At 53.1% G+C, this 17604-nt stretch overlaps 1 protein-coding gene across 1 annotated transcript in view; it reads left to right on the plus strand.

Annotated features, from left to right (window-relative positions):
• FBN3 (fibrillin 3) overlaps window positions 1-17604 on the plus strand; it is a 60442-nt gene that overhangs the window by 32621 nt on the left and 10217 nt on the right. The window contains exons 39-55 of the mRNA XM_046638311.1: window positions 1936-2061; window positions 2439-2588; window positions 5204-5275; window positions 8515-8640; window positions 8895-9020; window positions 9364-9489; window positions 9793-9909; window positions 11442-11570; window positions 12065-12184; window positions 13462-13587; window positions 14421-14573; window positions 14719-14784; window positions 14989-15114; window positions 15741-15860; window positions 15982-16104; window positions 16715-16849; window positions 17017-17142. Of these exons, the coding sequence (XP_046494267.1) occupies window positions 1936-2061; window positions 2439-2588; window positions 5204-5275; window positions 8515-8640; window positions 8895-9020; window positions 9364-9489; window positions 9793-9909; window positions 11442-11570; window positions 12065-12184; window positions 13462-13587; window positions 14421-14573; window positions 14719-14784; window positions 14989-15114; window positions 15741-15860; window positions 15982-16104; window positions 16715-16849; window positions 17017-17142 (2067 nt within the window). The remainder of the gene's footprint in view (window positions 1-1935; window positions 2062-2438; window positions 2589-5203; window positions 5276-8514; window positions 8641-8894; window positions 9021-9363; window positions 9490-9792; window positions 9910-11441; window positions 11571-12064; window positions 12185-13461; window positions 13588-14420; window positions 14574-14718; window positions 14785-14988; window positions 15115-15740; window positions 15861-15981; window positions 16105-16714; window positions 16850-17016; window positions 17143-17604) is intronic.

The raw sequence follows: 17604 nt of genomic DNA on the forward strand, positions 1-17604 counted from the left end.
TTAACATCCTTTTAAAGAGAAGGAACTAATCCTGACTTTTTCTTTGTTTATCCATCCCAACTCTCCACTCATTTCTGGCTACCAAGTCTCTGTCTTAGAATCCTTCTTACAGGTAGACCCATTGTCCATCTCAACTCTCTCCCATTCCTTAACTCTCAGTTCCACCCTTGTACCTCCATCTATCTGGGCCTGATTGACTTATCTAGGTTTGCTTAGATGTAGGCTTTGCTCCACCTAACACCTGTGCTGTCCACTTCTGATTTACCAGATCTTGGGGTCATTATTCATTTCTGACCGTGTTCTAGGCCTAGGAAACTTCCCATTCAGCCAATGTTCCAGTCTGTCCTCTCCCTCCTTGCTGTCCTGGTCAGTTAGTCCTAGCACATGGACTCTGACAGACACAAAGGTGTTAGTAAATTTAGGAGTCTTTTTTGGCAGCTTTCAGAGCTATGTCATATTTTGAATACTCTCAGGTGGGGTATCCATCAAGGTTCATTCTATCCTGAAACCTAGATTTTTGTGATTTCCACTCTACACTTTGTTGTATACAATGGATCTTTCTTTTTTTTATTATTATTATTTTTTATTGAGTTAATGATAGGTTACAATCTTGTGAAATTTCAGTTGTACATTATTGTTTGTCAGCCGTGTTGTAGGTGCACCCCTTCACCCCTCGTGCCCACCCCCCAACCCACCTTTCCCCTGGTATCCACTAAACTGTTCTTAGTCCACATGTTTAAATTTCTCATATGAGTGGAGTCATACAGAGATTATCCTTCTCTATCTGGCTTATTTCGCTTAACATAATTCCCTCAAGGTCCATCCATGTTGTTGCAAATGGGACGATTTTGTTCTTTTTTACGGCTGAGTAGTATTCCATTGTATATATGTTCCACATCTTCTTTATCCAATCATCTGTTGATGGGCACTTAGGTTGCTTCCACGTCTTGGCTATTGTAAATAATGCTGCAATGAACATTGGGGTGCATGGGACTTTTGGGATTGCTGACTTCAAGCTCTTTAGGTAGATACCCAGTAATGGAATGGCTGGATCATATGGTAGTTCTATTTTTAATTATTTGAGGAATCTCCATACTGTTTTCCATAGTGGCTGCAGCAGTTTGCATTCCCACCAGCAGTGTATGAGGGTTCCTTTTTCTCCACAGCCTCTCCAACATTTGTTACTATTAGTTTTAGATATTTTTGTCATTCTAGTGAGTGTAAGGTGATATCTTAGTGTAGTTTTGATTTGCATTTCCCTGATGATCAGCGATGATGAACATCTTTTCATGTGCCTGTTGGCCATCAGTATATCTTCTTTGGGGAAATGTCTGTTCATGTCTCCAGCCCATTTTTTGATCGGGTTGTTTGATTTTTTGATGTTGAGTTGTGTGAGTTCTTTATGTATTATGGATAGTAAGCCTTTGTCAGATGTATTACTTGCAAATATTTTTTCCCAGTTAGTGGGTTGTTTTTTTGTTTCAATTCTGTTTTCCCTTGCCTTGAAGAAGCTCTTTAGTCTGATGAAGTCCCATTTGTTTATTCTTTCTATTGTTTCCCTTGTCTGAGAAGACATAGTGTCCGAAGAGATCCTTTTAATACTGATGTCAAAGAGTGTACGGCCTACATTTTCTTCTAGAAGCCTTATGATTTCAGGTCTCAGCTTTAGGTCTTTGATCCATTTTGAGTTTATTTTGGTGAATGGTGAGAAAGAATGGTCCATTTTCATTATATTTTTTCTTAACAGAAGTGGGATCATAGTACACCTTTTCCTCTGCTTAACACCCTGTCTTATCTTTCTGCGTCACTAACATGTCTATGCATTTTAAACTAATCTTGAAACCAAACTCAAGCCCGTAGTGAAGTGGCTCCACCGGCCCTGGGACGGGGAGTTATCTGGACGGTTCCGGGACACTGCTCCTCCCTCCTCTGCAGACATCGACGAATGCTCTGTGCACTCGGGCATCTGCGGCCCTGGGACCTGCTACAACACTCTGGGGAACTACACATGTGTCTGCCCTGCGGAATACCTGCAAGTCAATGGCGGCAACAACTGCATGGGTACGGAGCGTGATGATGGGGGACACCAGAAGTTGTGCAATCAGCACCGGGTGTGGAAGGGAGTCTGGGAGTCTCAAGTCTTGGAAGAGTGTGCAGAGGCATGTTGGGGGAGGAGAGAGAGGGAGGGTGAGTGTATCTGAGATGCTGGTATGCAGCGTTGAACGAGGCTGCAGGTCTCAGTGGCCCAGGGCTGCCATGAATGGTTGTCCAGGTTGTGCACTGCCCAACAAAGGCTAAAACGTGAATGGCACCCCCAAGTGTGTTGGGGGAGAGATGTCAGGCCAGTTATTTTGTGAATGAGTTTCCACATGTCTGGCTCTCTCTTCTTCCGGCTTGGGTGTTTCTTACTGACACTCATCTCCCCACCCCAACTGCAGACATGAGGAAGAGTGTCTGCTTCCGGCACTACAACGGTACCTGTTGGAATGAGCTGGCCTTTAACATGACCCGGAAGATGTGCTGCTGCTCCTACAACATTGGCCAGGCCTGGAATAGACCCTGCGAGGCCTGCCCCACCCCTGCCAGCCGTGAGTGCCCCTCCTCTGCCTTCTTTCCAGCTTGGCCCTTTTCGGTGCGATGTTTAAGGAGGCACATCCCACTTAGGGGTCCCCGATTAGTCTGCGTTGTTCTGATCCAAGCTGAAGAGTTACAATTATGCCCCAGTGTATGGAAATCAATGCTGTTAGGGTGGGTGAGGTTTCCTTCCTTCCATTTTGCAGATTTGCTGGATTCAGGATAACTGGGGAAGGCTTCATTGGTGGTAAAGGTTCTTGACGTCTCACAGACTATTTCGGGGGGTTGGTGAGTGCCTGGGGCCAGAAAGAAAATGCACAACTGGTTTGAGGAACCAGGCGCCCCACGAGCTGGGGAAGGGGCAGACTCGGGGAAGCTTTGGGCTGAGTGGACGAAATGTCGGTCAGGATGAGGAAGGGTGTTCCAGGCAGGGGACAGCACGAGCAAAAGCCTGGAGGCAGGACTGAGCGCGAGAGTATCTTGGCAGCTGGGACGAGATCTATTAGAATGTTCTAGCAGCCAGCCCAGATATCAGAAAGAGGCACAGGAATGTTGCAGTGGCTGGAAGGGGGCAACTGGGGGGTTACCGTTATACTGGGGCTATGGCCTGAATGTGTGTGTCCCCCCAGATTCATGTCTTGAACCTAATCCCCAGGGTGGTGGTATTAGGAGGTGGCGTCTTGGGGAGGTGATGAGGGCTGGGTGAGGTCATGAGGGAGGTGCCCTCGTGAATGGGATTAGTGCCCTTATAAGAGACACACGAGTGGGACCATCTTCTCCTTCCCATATGCGGACACAGCAAGAAAAGAGCCATCTGTGACCCGGAAAGCGGGCTCTCACCAGACACTGAATCCACCAGCACCTTGATCCCAGACTTCCAGCCTCCAGAACTGTTGCTGAAACCCCCTGTCTATGGCATTTCATTCTAGCAGCCCAAGCGAAGACAATTCGTGTCCTAGGGCTGTGGTAACAAGTTGCACAAACGCGGTGGCTTGAAAAAAAAACAGAAATGTAGGGGCTGGCCCCGTGGCATAGTGGTTAAGTTCACCCACTTCACTTTGGCGGCCTGGGGTTCATAGGTTCAGATCCCAGGCATGGACTTAGCATCGCTCATCAAGCCACGCTGTGGCAGAGTCCCACATAAAAGAGAAAGATTGTCACAGATGTTGGCAACAATCTTCCTCACCAAAAAAAAAAAAAAAAGAACCCAGAAATGCAGAATTCTCTCACAATTCTGGAGGCTAAAAGTCAGAAATCAAGGCGAGGCAAGGGCCACCCTCCCTCTAGAGGCTCTAGGGAGCAATTCTTCCTTGCCTCTTCCAGCTTCTCGTGGCTCCAGGCGTTCTCTGGTGTTCACCTGGCTTGTGGCTGCATCACCCTGATGTTTACCTTCATCACACATGGCTTCTTCCTGAGTCTCTGTGTGTCTCTTCTTTTCTTATAAGGACACCAGTCATCACATTTGGGGCCACCCTAATCCATGATGACCTCATCTTAATTTGATTACATCCCCAAAGACCCTATTTCCAAAAAAGGTCACATGCAGAGTGTCTGGGTGGACATGAACTTTGGGGGTGGAGGGCAGGGGTCATTGTTCAACCCAGAGCAGTGCAACAGGAAGGGGTCACTCCTGGCCATCTCTGGGTGCCATGCCCTGTTCTGGCTTCTAGAATAAAGCAGATGCAAGCTCTGCAGTCTGGGAGGAAGCCGTGAGCACCCAGGTCTGGTTATGGGATTGTCAAGACAGACCAGATGCTGCCCACAAGTTATGTGCTGGGACTTAAGCATCTGCCCGGACCTCGTGCACCTGATTCTGAGGTGCACATAGGACATGAGGAGGCAGGACATGAGGCTGAGATCGGTCTGTTCTCATCACGATGCACCAGAAGAGCAAGCAAGGGCCGGGTCAGGGACCTGGGGAAGGGCAGCAGAGTGGCACCTCCCAAATGCCTCCCCGTGTCTGTCAGGTGACGCCCGCCTTGCCTGGGGATGGAGCAGCCAGCATCTTGGTGTCAAAAGTGGGATACAGTTAGAGACTGCGTTGTCCAGGAGAGCCCAAGGCTGGTGCCATCAGGTGCCTGGGGGCCAGAGTGGTGGGTCAGGGGGAGCCCAAGGGAGCCTTCCCTGTGGGCTTCCCTGAGCCCTCAAGGTTGAAGTGAGCCTTGCTAGGGAACAGCAAAGGGAACAGCATGGGCAAAGGTGTGGTGGCGTGATGGAGCAGGGCATGTTCAGACGTGTAACGAAATCAGTGTGACAGGAGCACGGGAGTTACTGTTGGAGGAAAGGTGGGGCTGGTGTGGGAGGGGGAGGGTCTTGAGGTCCAAATTGAAAAGTCTGTTTTTTATGGCGAGGGCGGCGGGGCGTGCTTGGTGGCACTCAAGTAGGGAAGAGATGCGAGGGTGGCGTCTCTCTGTTGGAAGATCACACTGCATGGCCGGCTGGTCGTCTTTAACCCTCCCAGGGCTGGTCAGAGAGGAGGAAGCAAGAGGGACTAGTTATCAGAGGCCAGGTGAGGACCAGGCGGCAGGGATGGAAGAGGCCGTAGGTATTGGCAGGAGGAAGGGGTGTCCCCCACCGGGAGAGCCTGCAGCCCCAGCACCACCTCCCCATCCTGTTCTCCTTTGCCCAGTGGACTACCAGATCCTGTGCGGAAACCAGGTGCCCGGCTTCGTCATTGACATCCACACGGGGAAGCCCCTCGGTGAGTGACCGCGCCTCCTCACTCATAGCTCCAGGTTCCTCTGTCCGCGGAGTCCTAACCTCTCCCTTCCTCTCCCCCATAACGCTTTCCCTTCCACCCTCCCCCACCCCATGCCCCCCACACTTCCAGCTCCCCAGGTCAGGCCAGGAATCTGCCCCCAGACACTTCCCTTTATTAAAAAAAAAAAAAAAAAAAAAAACAGTGAGAGTATTTTTTTAATTTTATTTTATTTTTATTATTGAGTTATTGATAGGTTACAATCTTGTGAAATTTCAATTGTACATTAATGTTTGTCAGTCATGTTGTTGGTGCACCACTTCACCCTTTGTGCCCACCCCCCACCCCACCTTTCCCCTGGTATCCACTAAACTGTTCTTGGTCCATAGTTTTAAATTCCTCATATGAGTGGAGTCATATACAGATTATCTTTCTCTTGCTGGCTTATTTCACTTAACATAATTCTCTCAAGGTCCATCCATGTTATTGCAAATGGAATGATTTTGTTCTGTTTTGCAGCTGAGTAGTATTCCATTGTATATATGTACCACATCTTCTTTATCCATTCGTCTGTTGATGGGCACTTAGGTTGCTTCCACGTCTTGGCTATTGTAAACAGTGCTGCAATAAACATTGGGGTGCACAGGACTTTTGGGATTGCTGACTTCAGGCTCTTTGGATAAATACCCAGTAGTGGGATGGCTGGATCATATGGTAGTTCTATTTTTAATTATTTGAGGAATCTCCATACTGTTTTCCATAGTGGCTGCAGCAGTTTGCATTCCCACCAGCAGTGTATGAGGGTTCCTTTTTCTCCACAACCTCTCCAACATTTGTTGCTATTAGTTTTAGATATTTTTGTCATTCTAACGGGTGTAAGGTGATATCTTAGTGTAGTTTTGATTTGCATTTCCCTGATGATCAGCGATGATGAGCATCTTTTCATGTGCCTATTGGGCATCAGTATATCTTCTTTGGAGAAATGTCTGTTCATGTCTCCAGCCCATTTTTTGATTGGGTTGTTTGATGTTTTGTGATTGAGTTGCGAGAGTTCTTTATATATTAAGGATATTAAGCCTTTGTCAGATATATGACTTGCAAATATTTTTTCCCAGTTAGTGGGTTGTTTTTTTGTTTCAATCCTGTTTTCATTTGCTTTGAAGAAGCTCTTTAATCTGATGAAGTCCCATTTGTTTATTCTTTCTATTGTTTCCCTTCTCTGAGAAGACATGGTGTCCGAAGAGATCCTTTTAATACTGATGTCAAAGAGTGTACTGCCTACGTTTTCTTCCAGAAACCTTATGGTTTCAGGTCTACAGTGAGAGTATTTTTATTAAATTGTTACTCATTTTTAAAAATTCTGATAGAATATACATAACAAAATTTATTATTTGAACCATTTTTTTTTATTTGAACCGTTTTTAAGTGCACAGCTCAGTGACATGAAACCCGTTCACATGGTTGTGCAACCATCCTCACCATCCGTCTCCAGAACTTTCCATCTCCCCAAACTGAAGCTCTGTCCCCATGAAACACTGACTCCCACCCCTCCCCCAGCCCCTGGCCCCCCATCCACTTTCTGTCTCTGTGGATGTGGCTCCTCTGGGGACCTCCTGTGAGTGGCCCACACAGTGTGTGTCCCTCTGTGTCTGGCTCACGTCACTGAGCATCACGTCCTTGGCGTTCATACACATTCGAGCCTGTGTCAGAATTCCCTTCCTTTTTAAGTTTGGCGAGGTTTTGTGCCATTTAATACCTGAACGCCAGATTTCACCAGTGTGGTGTTTAATTAACGAACCCATGTCCAGTTGTTTTATTCCCACGGCTGTATCTTCCTTATCTTAAACGATCGGAACAAGGTGGACGAGATTCACTCCCTCTTCAGTCTCCACCTCAAATCTAAGTGTCCTTCGCACTCTCGCAAGTTTCCTGTGCCTCACACCGGGAGTGTTTCTTTTTTCACACATTTAGATACACAGAGAGATTCCCCCGTGAAAATGTATGAAACTGTGTTCTGGGGAGTCAACGTAAATTCTGTGATTCCCTGTATTTTGTCTGCAAGTTGCTTTTTGCACCCAGCAACGGGTCGTAAAGAACCTGCCAGGTTATTCCATGCAGACCGCCGCCCTCGTAGTCCCTCTGTGTAGTATTCCGAGGTGCTGACCCTTCCTGGGTCACGAGCCAGTCCCCCAGGGATGGACACTTAGGTTGCTTCCAGATTCTTTTTTATATATAACAGCTTCATTGAGAAATCATTCATCTACCATACACTTCACCCATCTAAGGTGTACACTTCAGTGGTTTCTCGTGTATTCACAGAATTGTGCACCATCAGCTCAATCTGTTTAGAACGTTTTCCTTATGTGAAAAGAAACCCCGTCCCCATGTGCAGTCACTCCTCGTTCTGTCCTTCCCCAGACCCTGGCAACCACCCATCTGCTTTCCATCTCTATGGATTTGTCTCTTCTGGACATTTCCTATAAATGGAGTCCTAGAGTATTTGTTCTGTAGGGACCGGCCTCTTTCACTGAGCATCATGTTGTCAAGGTTCATCCATGGCATAGCAGGTGTCAGTGCTTCATTCTTGTTTTGTTTTTTTTTTTTCACTTTTGAGGAAGATTAGCCCTGAGCTAACATCCACCGCCAATCCTCCTCTTTTTGCTGAGGAAGACTGGCCCTGAGCTAACATCCGTGCCCATCTTCCTCTACTTTATATGTGGGACGCCTACCACACCAGTGCATGCCAAGTGGTGCCGTGTCCGCACCCGGGATCCGAACCGGCGAACCTCTGGCCGCCGAAGCGGAACGTGCGAACTTAACCACTGCGCCACCAGGCCGGCCCCACTTCATTCCTTTTTTAAGGCTGAATTATATTCTCCTGTAGGGGTGGACCATGTTGTGTTCATCCATTCCTCTGCTGATATTTCCAGTTTCTTGCAAACCTCGTCTCAGGACTTCCCCACGCAGCTTGCTGCCTGTAGACCCCGCAAAGCAGGCTTGCTGGGCCATGGCAGATGGGCATTTTTACTTGTGAAATATGCTCTCTCCCTCTGCTCTCGTCTCTCCTCCCGCATCCTGATCTCTCTCTGGTGGGAGAGGGTATATTTTGGCCACAGCAGGGCTTTTCGACTGTGTGCCGGCTCGAGGTTGCTTCTCCTCCCAGGCTGCATGGTCCCTTAGCTCAGGGTCTCCAGGCATCTCCCCGGGGCTGGGCCACCCCTGACGGCCGCCGCCCTCCCCAGACATCGACGAGTGCGGGGAGATCCCTGCCGTCTGCGCCCACGGTGTCTGCATCAACCAGATCGGGAGCTTCCGCTGCGAGTGCCGCACCGGCTTCAGCTACAACAGTGCACTGCTGGCCTGCGAAGGTGCCGCCTCCCCAGCCCGGGTGGGATGCCGGCCGCCCCCTGTGCTCTCTGGGCGAGGCATTGAAACTCCACGAGCCTCAGTTTCCCCTTCTGTGTAACGGGGCTAACGCCTTTCCGGGGGGGGCCCTCCATCTCCCGTGACCACATTCCCTCTTTCTCTGGCTGCTTCTGGAGAGACCCTCCCCTCTGAGGCCTGGGGCTGCATTTTGGGTTGCATCCTTCTTCACCCCCGCCCTGTTGGCCGTTGTCCCCAGATGTGGACGAGTGTGCCAACGGGGAGGGCCCCTGCCAGCAGAATGCCGACTGCGTCAACATCCCCGGCAGCTTCCGCTGCAAGTGTGCTCCCGGGTACAAGCTGTTGCCAGGCGGGGCTTGCGTGGGTAAGCGGGGACCCCAGCAGGGCATGGGGTGGGGAGGCCCCATGTGAGGGCATGGGGTATGGGACCAAGCCAGGCTCTGTCTCCCACTGTGACTTGGGGAGGGCCTGGCTCTGTCCAGGCCTTTCTCCTTGGCTGTACTGTGGGCGGGTGGGGATGCTGAGGGCATCTGTTGATACTGGAGTCACGGGGCTGGAACAGGAGGTGAAGACCAGGCACGGTGCTGGCAGCGGCTTGAATGGGGAGCTTCCTGGCAGGCCTCGGCGGCCCCATCGCAGCCTGCACGGGCTCAGGGAAGCACCGGGTGAGGGGGCCCGGGGACCCCACACTGCCCGCCCTCCCCCAGGACGGAATGAGTGTCGGGAGATCGCAAATGTCTGCAGCCACGGCGACTGCGTGGACACGGAGGGCAGCTACACGTGCCTGTGTCACCCCGGCTTCCGGGCCTCAGCGGACCAGACCCTGTGCACGGGTGAGTGTCCCCTTTGGCTTCCTCCTCACAGGCCAGGCTGCCCAGGGTGAGGGGCCATAGGTCTACTCTCCTCTGGGGTGGGGACGGTGCTTCTGTGTCCATCCTGGTGCACAGACTCACAGGTTTGAGTCTTGGTGCTTAAGACCTTGCGGACAATGGCTTATTCGCCTCCCTGTGCCTCAGTTTCCCCATCTGTAAAATGGGAGCAATAGATAGTCCTGGGGTCCTTCTCAGCCCCTCCCTCCCCGAGCTGCCCAATGCCCTGGGTGAGCTGGGCGGGGCTCGGGGGCTTTGCTCTGACAGACGTGGACGAGTGTGACTGGCAGCCCTGTGGAAACGGGACCTGTAAGAACCTCGTCGGCTCCTACACCTGCCTCTGCTTCCCCGGCTTTGCAGTGACGCACAGTGGAGGTTGCACAGGTGAGCCACCCAGGCTGGCAGGCGGGCCTCTGTTCCCCACCGAAAAGCGGGTCCTTGGTTTGAGGGCACCCCTCTGAGATAAAGGATCTCTTGCCAAGGATCCTTCCAGAAAAACACCCCCAGGGGATGGAAAGTGGGTCACCCACAGAGTTCCTCACACACCTTTAATTCTCAGTTGCTGGGGGTTCCTGGCTAGAGCTTATGCTCAGGTTGATGGGAGGCAGATGGGCAGTATGGAGAGGAAGGTGGAGAGTGAAGGCAGGACCTAGGGGGTGTGATGCTGGCAGTTTAGTGCAGTGATTAGGAGCATGGATTCCAAGATTAGGTGATGTGAGTTCAAATCCCAGCTTTGCCACTTGCTAGCTGTGTGACCCTAGACAAGTCATTTCCTCTCTGTGCTTCAGTTTCCTCCTCTTTAAAAAGAAGATTAAGGGCCAGCCCCATGGCCTCGTGGTTAAGTCTGGCACACTCTGCTTTGGCAGCCCAGGTTCAATTCCCGGGCACAGACCTCCACCACTCATCAGCAGCCATGTTGTGGCAGGGACCCACATATGAAATAGAGCAAGATTGGCACCAATGTTAGCTCAGAGCGAATCTCCCTCAAGCAAAAAGAGGAAAATTGGCAACAGATGTTAGCTCAGGGCAAATCTTCCTCACCAAAAAGAAAAAAGAAGATTAATAGTAGCACCTACCTGTATTAATATCAGACAAAATAGACTTCTGAACAAGGAATATTACCAGAGATAAAGGGAGACATTATATATTGATTAAGGAATCAATTCTCTGAGAACACATATCATACATGCATATGCATCTAACAATATAGCTTCAAAACGTGTAAAGTAAAAATGAACAGAACTGACAAAGACATAGACAAATCCACAATTATAGTTGGAGACTTCAGCACTCCTCCTTCAGTAATAGAGGGAACAAATAGAAAATCAGTAAGTATATAGAAGACTTGAACAACACTGCCAACCACCTAGACTTGATTGATATTCATAGAACATTCCGGAACACATGTTCTTCTCAAGTGCACATGGACGTTCACCGGGAAAGATTGTATTCTGGGCCATAAAAACAATCTTAACAAATTTAAAACAACTGAAGTCACACAAAGCATGTCTTCAGAATGTAAGGGAATTAGCTAGAGATCGGTCACAGAAAGATACCCAGAAAATCCCCAAATAGTTAGGAATTAAACAACATCCTCCTAAAGAATCCATAGATCAAAGAAGAAATCATAAGGGAAATTTAGAAATATTTTCAATTAAATGAAAATGAAAACACAACATCAGAAAATTTGTGAGGTGCAGCTAAGGAAGCACCTTGAGGCAACTTCATAGCATTAAAATGTTCATATTAGAAAATATTAGTGTCTCCCTCATAGGGTAGTTGGGAGGTTGATATACAGAGCCTGGCACAAATTGTAGTCACTGCCATGAACTTAACTTCATTGTGAACAGAAGTGCCAGGGAGGCTCAGAGCCCCAGTGCTGTGAGTGACCCCACCTGCCCATCTCCCCTCTGCAGACGTGGATGAGTGCACCACCCTGGCAGGACAGGTATGCCGCTTTGGCCAGTGCATCAACACGGCTGGCTCCTTCCACTGCCTCTGCCAGGATGGCTTTGAGCTCTCGGCTGATGGGAAGAACTGTGTGGGTGAGTCGCACAGTGCTGGGAGCCGTCTCAGCCAGCCCCTGCTCCAGGTTCACCTGCGGTTGGTCCTTCTGAGGGAGCATGGTTCTATTTCATAACCATGTGCTTATTTTTAAGAAGGAATAAACCCAGCACATCAGACCTATGTTTTCATAGGGTTTGCGATTTAGGGTGAGGCTGTCTTGGAAATCTAAGTTTTCTGAAGTAAGGAATAGTAGAGGTGTTAATTGGATGCCATGGACACTGTGAGAGGGATCTGCACGTGGCTCGAGATTAGGATTCTTGCTCCCTCTTCCCTTGGACACCACTCAGCCTCACCTATAATCCACACCAGGACCCAGAACATCCTTCCCCAGAAGTCCCTGTTCTCCTGAGTCTCGAGCCCTTCATCCAGGTCTGCCACAGGGAAGGCTTGTCCCGGGACCCTCGTCCATCGTGCAGTGACTGTAGGTTCTGGTCCCAGTCCCAGGCAAGCCCCCTCCTCCTCCTCTCCACAGACACCAACGAGTGTCTCAGCCTTGTGGGAGCCTGCCTGCCAGGCACCTGCCAGAACCTCGAGGGCTCCTTCCGCTGCATCTGTCCCCCTGGCTTCCAGGTGCAGAATGACCATTGCGTCGGTGAGTGTCTGGCCCCACCTCCCAGCTCTGGGGCCAGAGAGGGATCTCTGGGCCTCTGTTTCCCCATCTGTAAAATGGGATTCCAGCTGAGATGGTGATGAGGGTGGAGACGCACTTAGCACAGGGCCCAATACAGCTCCACACATCGTTCTTATTAGGATCATTTTTGGACTTCCGGTTCAGGGCTCTCTCTCTTTGGGGCCCACAGGCTTCCTTGTGAATCCTATAAAATGGGCATGGGTGTGGGTTCACACTGCACCTCCGATTACCCGAATGTAGAACTCTTCACTCAATGAGTGGTGGTCAAGGACCAGTCTGCCCTGGGCTCCAGTTGTGTAATCCCCCATTGACTTTGTACAACATGGGCTAACCTGGACCCATCTGGCCTGACCACCTCTCCATTCATCCAGCTGGGCTAGCCTTATACAACCTGGGCTAACCTGGACCAGTCTGTCCTGACCACCTCTGGTCCATTCCTCCAGTTGGGCTAGACCTTGTACAGCCTGGGCTGACCTGGACCCATCTGGCTTGAGCAGATGGGCTAGGCTTGTACAATGTGGGCTAACCTGGACCAGTCTAGCCTAAGCGCCTCTGGTCCAGTCTTCCATGTGGGCTAGCCTCATACATCGTGGGCTAACCTGGAGTAGTCTCGTCTGGCCTCCTCTGGTCTAAACCATCTGGGCCAGTCTTGTACAACCTGGGCTAACCTGGAGCAGGCTGGTCTGAGTAGATGGGCTAACCTCATCCAGTGTGGGCTAACCAGGACTAGTCTCGTCTGGCCTCTTTCAATCCAGCCCATCTGGGCCAGTCTTGTAAAAGCTGGGCTAACCTAGACCAGTGTAGCCTAAACACCTCTGGTCCAGTCTTCCATCTGGGCTAGCCTCATACATTGTGGGCTAACCTGGACTAGTCTCATCTGGCCTCCTCTGGTCCAATCCATCTGGGCCAGTCTTGTACAAGCTGGGCTAACCTGGACCAGCATGGCCTGACCTTCTCTGGTCTGTTCTATCTGGGCTAGCCTAGTACAACGTGAGCTAACTCCATTCATTGTAGGCTGACTTCATCCGGTCTCAGTTAGCTTTGTACACATTTAGTCTCTAGAGATGACCTTGCCTGACCATGACCTCCACCCCGGAGACACCTTCTAGGAAAGACTCCCCCCACCCCCATGCTGTCCACCTAGTGCTCTGGTTCATACTGAGCCCTGGGGACCCCTGCCCCGCCCTGGTTGCTGGGCCTGCTTGCACCCCACCCAGCTCGTGTCCCTGCCCCTCCAGACATCGACGAGTGCTTGGAGGAGCCCAACCTCTGCCACTTTGGCACCTGTGCCAACAGCCCTGGGAGCTTCCACTGCCTCTGCCCACCTGACTTTGTCCTGTCTGACAGCGGGCATCGTTGTTTTGGTGGGTCTGGGTCCAGGGAGCATGCAGGGATTAGGAGAAAGGTGGGAGGTGACGGGAGGCAGAGTCGGGACACCCAGAAAGGGAAGCTGCAGTTTCTTGTCCGGATCTCCAGCAGCTCTGCCTGGGCGGAGGGGCTTCTTTGCAGTAGTGGGGTCACCCTTGTCCATGCAACCTCTTAGCCAGACGGGTCACTTCTACGGAGCACTAACCTGGTCCAGTCTGGGCTAGCCTGGTCCCCTGGGCTTGGGCTGTCCTGTATGGGCTACGGTTGCCCTGCCTGGGCTGGCTTCATCTCAGCCGGGCTAGCCTTGTCCAGGGTGGGCTAGCCCCACCCAACCTGAGCCAGCCTCTTCTCTCTCAGGTTAGGGGCAAGGAGGCGGAGGGCGGGGCGATATTTGTTGTGAGGACTTCTCAGGCTGATGGCGGCAGTCCAGGGCTGAGGATGGGGGGGTCAGTGACAAGGATTTGGCGTCTGAAGTCCAGGGTCCTCTGGAATGGGTCGCTTCGCTTCTCTAGGAAGGGACTTCTGATCCAGGAATAAAAGGGCTGAGAGTGACATTCTCCCTGGCACGGGGGCACCCCCACAGCTATGAATGTGGGGTGTCACTGGAAGCGATTCCCAGGGGTCCAACAAAAACCCCAGGGCTGACCCTCATTGGCCAGCGTGGGTCACACGTCCATCCTTGAGCCAATCACCATGGCCAGGGGCCTCGAGTGTTCCGCGTGGCCGCTGTGGGGTCGGACGCCCTTCCCCAAGACTGGGGGTGGGGGCACCTGCCAGGCAGGCACTGCTGAGGGCCCGTCGAGCGTTTCTCTGGGCACTCACCCCACAGACACCCGGCAGAGTTTCTGCTTCACCCGTTTCGAGGCTGGAAAGTGCTCGGTGCCCAAAGCTTTTAACACCAGCAAGAGCCGGTGCTGCTGCAGCCAGAGGCCCGGCGAGGGCTGGAGCGAGCCGTGTGAGCTGTGTCCCCAGGAGGGCAGTGGTGAGCCTGCCCCGTCCGCTCCCTGCCATGCCACGCGCTCGGCTTCCTCTCTGTTCCTCCTTGAGCTTCCCCTGCACACACTCCGGGGGAGCTGGGGGACTGTCCCTGACCCCTGACCCTCACCCCTCCCCCTCTCCGTGTCCAGCTGCCTTCCAGGACCTCTGCCCCTTCGGCCACGGGGCGGTCCCAGGCCCAGACGACTCTCGGGAAGGTGAGCCCCTCACCCGCGTGGAAGAGCCCCCCGGAGCCTCCATGCCCCCTACCTTCCCCAGCTCAGCCCGGTTCCCAAGGCTTAGGCTCCTTCCTTGACCAACGGGGGGCCCTGGACCCCCAAGCCTGGAGGGAAGCAAGAGACCCTGAGTGTGGCCAGGACGTGACAGAAGCTGTGCTCGTCCCCCACCCTGGCCTCCCACAGACGTGAATGAGTGTGCGGAGAATCCCGGCGTGTGTGCCAACGGCCTCTGTGTCAACACCGACGGCTCCTTCCGCTGCGAGTGTCCGTTTGGCTACAGCCTGGACTTCACGGGCGTCAGCTGTCAGGGTGGGTGACCAGTGCGCCAGGAAAGGACAGGGCGGAGCCGGCAGGGCAGATGCCACCGGGGCAGGATCCGGTCCCTCAGCCACTGAACTCCCCCAGCCCGGTCCTGCCTTCCCTCCATGGTCCACTCACTCGTTCACTCGCTCATTCGCTTATTCATTTACTCATTCATTCATTCATTCATTCACTCATTCACTTATTCATTTGCTCATGTGCTCTCTTGCTCACTCATTCACTCATTCACTTATTCATTTGCTCATGCGCTATCTTGCTCACTCATTCACTCATTCACTTATTCATTTGCTCATGCACTCTCTTGCTCACTCATTCATTCACTCATTCACTTATTCTTTTGCTCATGTGCTGTCTTGCTCACTCATTCATTCACTCATTCACTTATTCATTTGCTCATGCACTCTCTTGCTCAGTCATCCACTCACTCACTCCCTTGCTCACTCATTCAGTCAGGCATTCATTGCACACAGACGGCATGCCTGCCCTGCCCCCAGCCCAGAGGTGCACCGCATCTGGCCCTACGTGCTGTGTGGCAGTCGGAGGGGGAGGCAGACAGAATAATATCAAGGACAGGGGGCTCTCTGCAGGCGCTGACCTCCCCTTCCCCACCCCAGACATAGACGAGTGTTCCGTCGGGCACCCCTGTGGGGAAGGGACCTGCACCAATGTCATTGGAGGCTTCGAATGTGCCTGTGCCGATGGCTTTGAGCCCGGCCCCATGATGACCTGCGAGGGTACGACCCTGCCCGCCCAGGACCTGGGCTGTGTGACGGGGGCACAGGGGGCTGGCCTGCGAGGGAGCGGGGGTCCCACAGGCAGACCCCGCCCAGCCGGCACTTCCACTGGCCTCCCCAGACATCGACGAGTGCTCCCTGAATCCCCTGCTCTGTGCCTTCCGCTGCCACAACACCGAGGGCTCCTACGTGTGCACCTGCCCGGCCGGCTACACCCTGCGGGATGACGGGGCCATGTGCCGAGGTAGGATCCACAGGCGTGGGCGGGTGTGTGATGGGCAGGGCCCCGGGGCTTCCCATGCCCTGGTCCTGAAAGAAAATGCAAAAATAAGAGCCTGTGCCTCCAAGGGTGGGAATGAGCAATAAGTGCTGAAGTGAAGGGAGAGCTGAGGCAAGTGAGTGTGCAATGGGCGCTGTTTTGTGAGTGGTGGTTCTGCTTGTGTTGTTATGAAAATGGGATACAAAAGTCTCCCAGGGTCCTGAGTCCAACAGGACTGCTAAATATCCTACAATGCACAGAATGCCCTCCCACTGCTAAGAATTTTCTGGTCCCACATGTCAAAGGTGAGACATTCTGGGCTGGACTTAGTCTCTCCAGGGCTATTTTGGGTTCAGTGTTCCAAGGACCGTGGTGAAGGCCAGACAGATCCACAGAGCCTGATGTGGGCAGGGGATGCAGGGGTTTGGGGCCGTCCTGATGCCCTTGGCTTCTCAGGAGGCCTGGGATGGTCAAGGGAGGGATGGACACCGCCTGAGGCCCCTGGGGGGGGGGGGCGGGATCCTGGTCCCCACAGCCTACAGCCAGGCCCTGGGGCACCCAGTTTTGGCCTCCAGCTGTCCCTGGTCGTCCGCAGACGTGGACGAGTGTGCAGACGGCCAGCAGGACTGCCACGCCCGGGGCATGCTGTGCAAGAACCTCATCGGCACCTTCGCCTGCGTCTGCCCCCCGGGCATGCGGCCCCAGCCCGGCTCCGGAGAGGGCTGCACAGGTACGACGGTGCCTCAGGGGTGTGGGGACCGCCGCAGAGGAGAAAGCTCAAAGCTGGAGGGCGCAGGCGGGCAGACATCAACCCTGGAGGGGCCCTTCTGGCCGTGGGGGAGGCTGGCTCGGGGGCTCTGGCCTCCCCGCCGGCCTGCCTCATCGCTCCCGCCTCAGATGACGACGAATGCCGCGTCCAGCCCAGCCTCTGTGCCAACGGCCGCTGCGTCAACACCGCGGGCAGCTTCCGCTGTGACTGTGACGAGGGTTTCGAGCCCAGCCCCGCCCTCACTGTGTGCCACGGTGAGTGTGGCCAGGCACTGCCGCCCGTCCCTCCTGCCTCCTGGGAGCTCCCCGAGGCGGGGCCGGGGGCCGGGGCACCAACGGGGCACGCAGCGGGTTGCTGAGCCGATCTGGACACACGTGTCCACCGTGTCCCTCCCCTGTTCTCTCCACTTCCCGCGTGTCCCTGGATGTCACCCTTCTGCTCTGTCCCCCATCTGTCCAGGATGCCACCACTTCTTGCCTCCCCCAAAATGGTCCCCAGCCTCCGCACTGCCCCTTGACCATCCGTTCTCCCCTCTGGGAGCTTCCCGGCGCCTGCAGCCCCAGGGTATCCCTCCCATCGTTGGGTCTGCAGCTTCTGCCCGGCCCCAGCCCCAGCCCCAGCCCAGAGAGGGCAGTTAACCCTCTAGGCGACAACAGCTTGAGCGATTGCAGCCTGAGCACACACAGCCGTGTCAGAGACGTCTGGGAGCCCTTGTG

This window comes from Equus quagga, chromosome 14, assembly GCF_021613505.1.
Source record: "Equus quagga isolate Etosha38 chromosome 14, UCLA_HA_Equagga_1.0, whole genome shotgun sequence".
Lineage (NCBI taxonomy): Eukaryota > Metazoa > Chordata > Mammalia > Perissodactyla > Equidae > Equus > Equus quagga.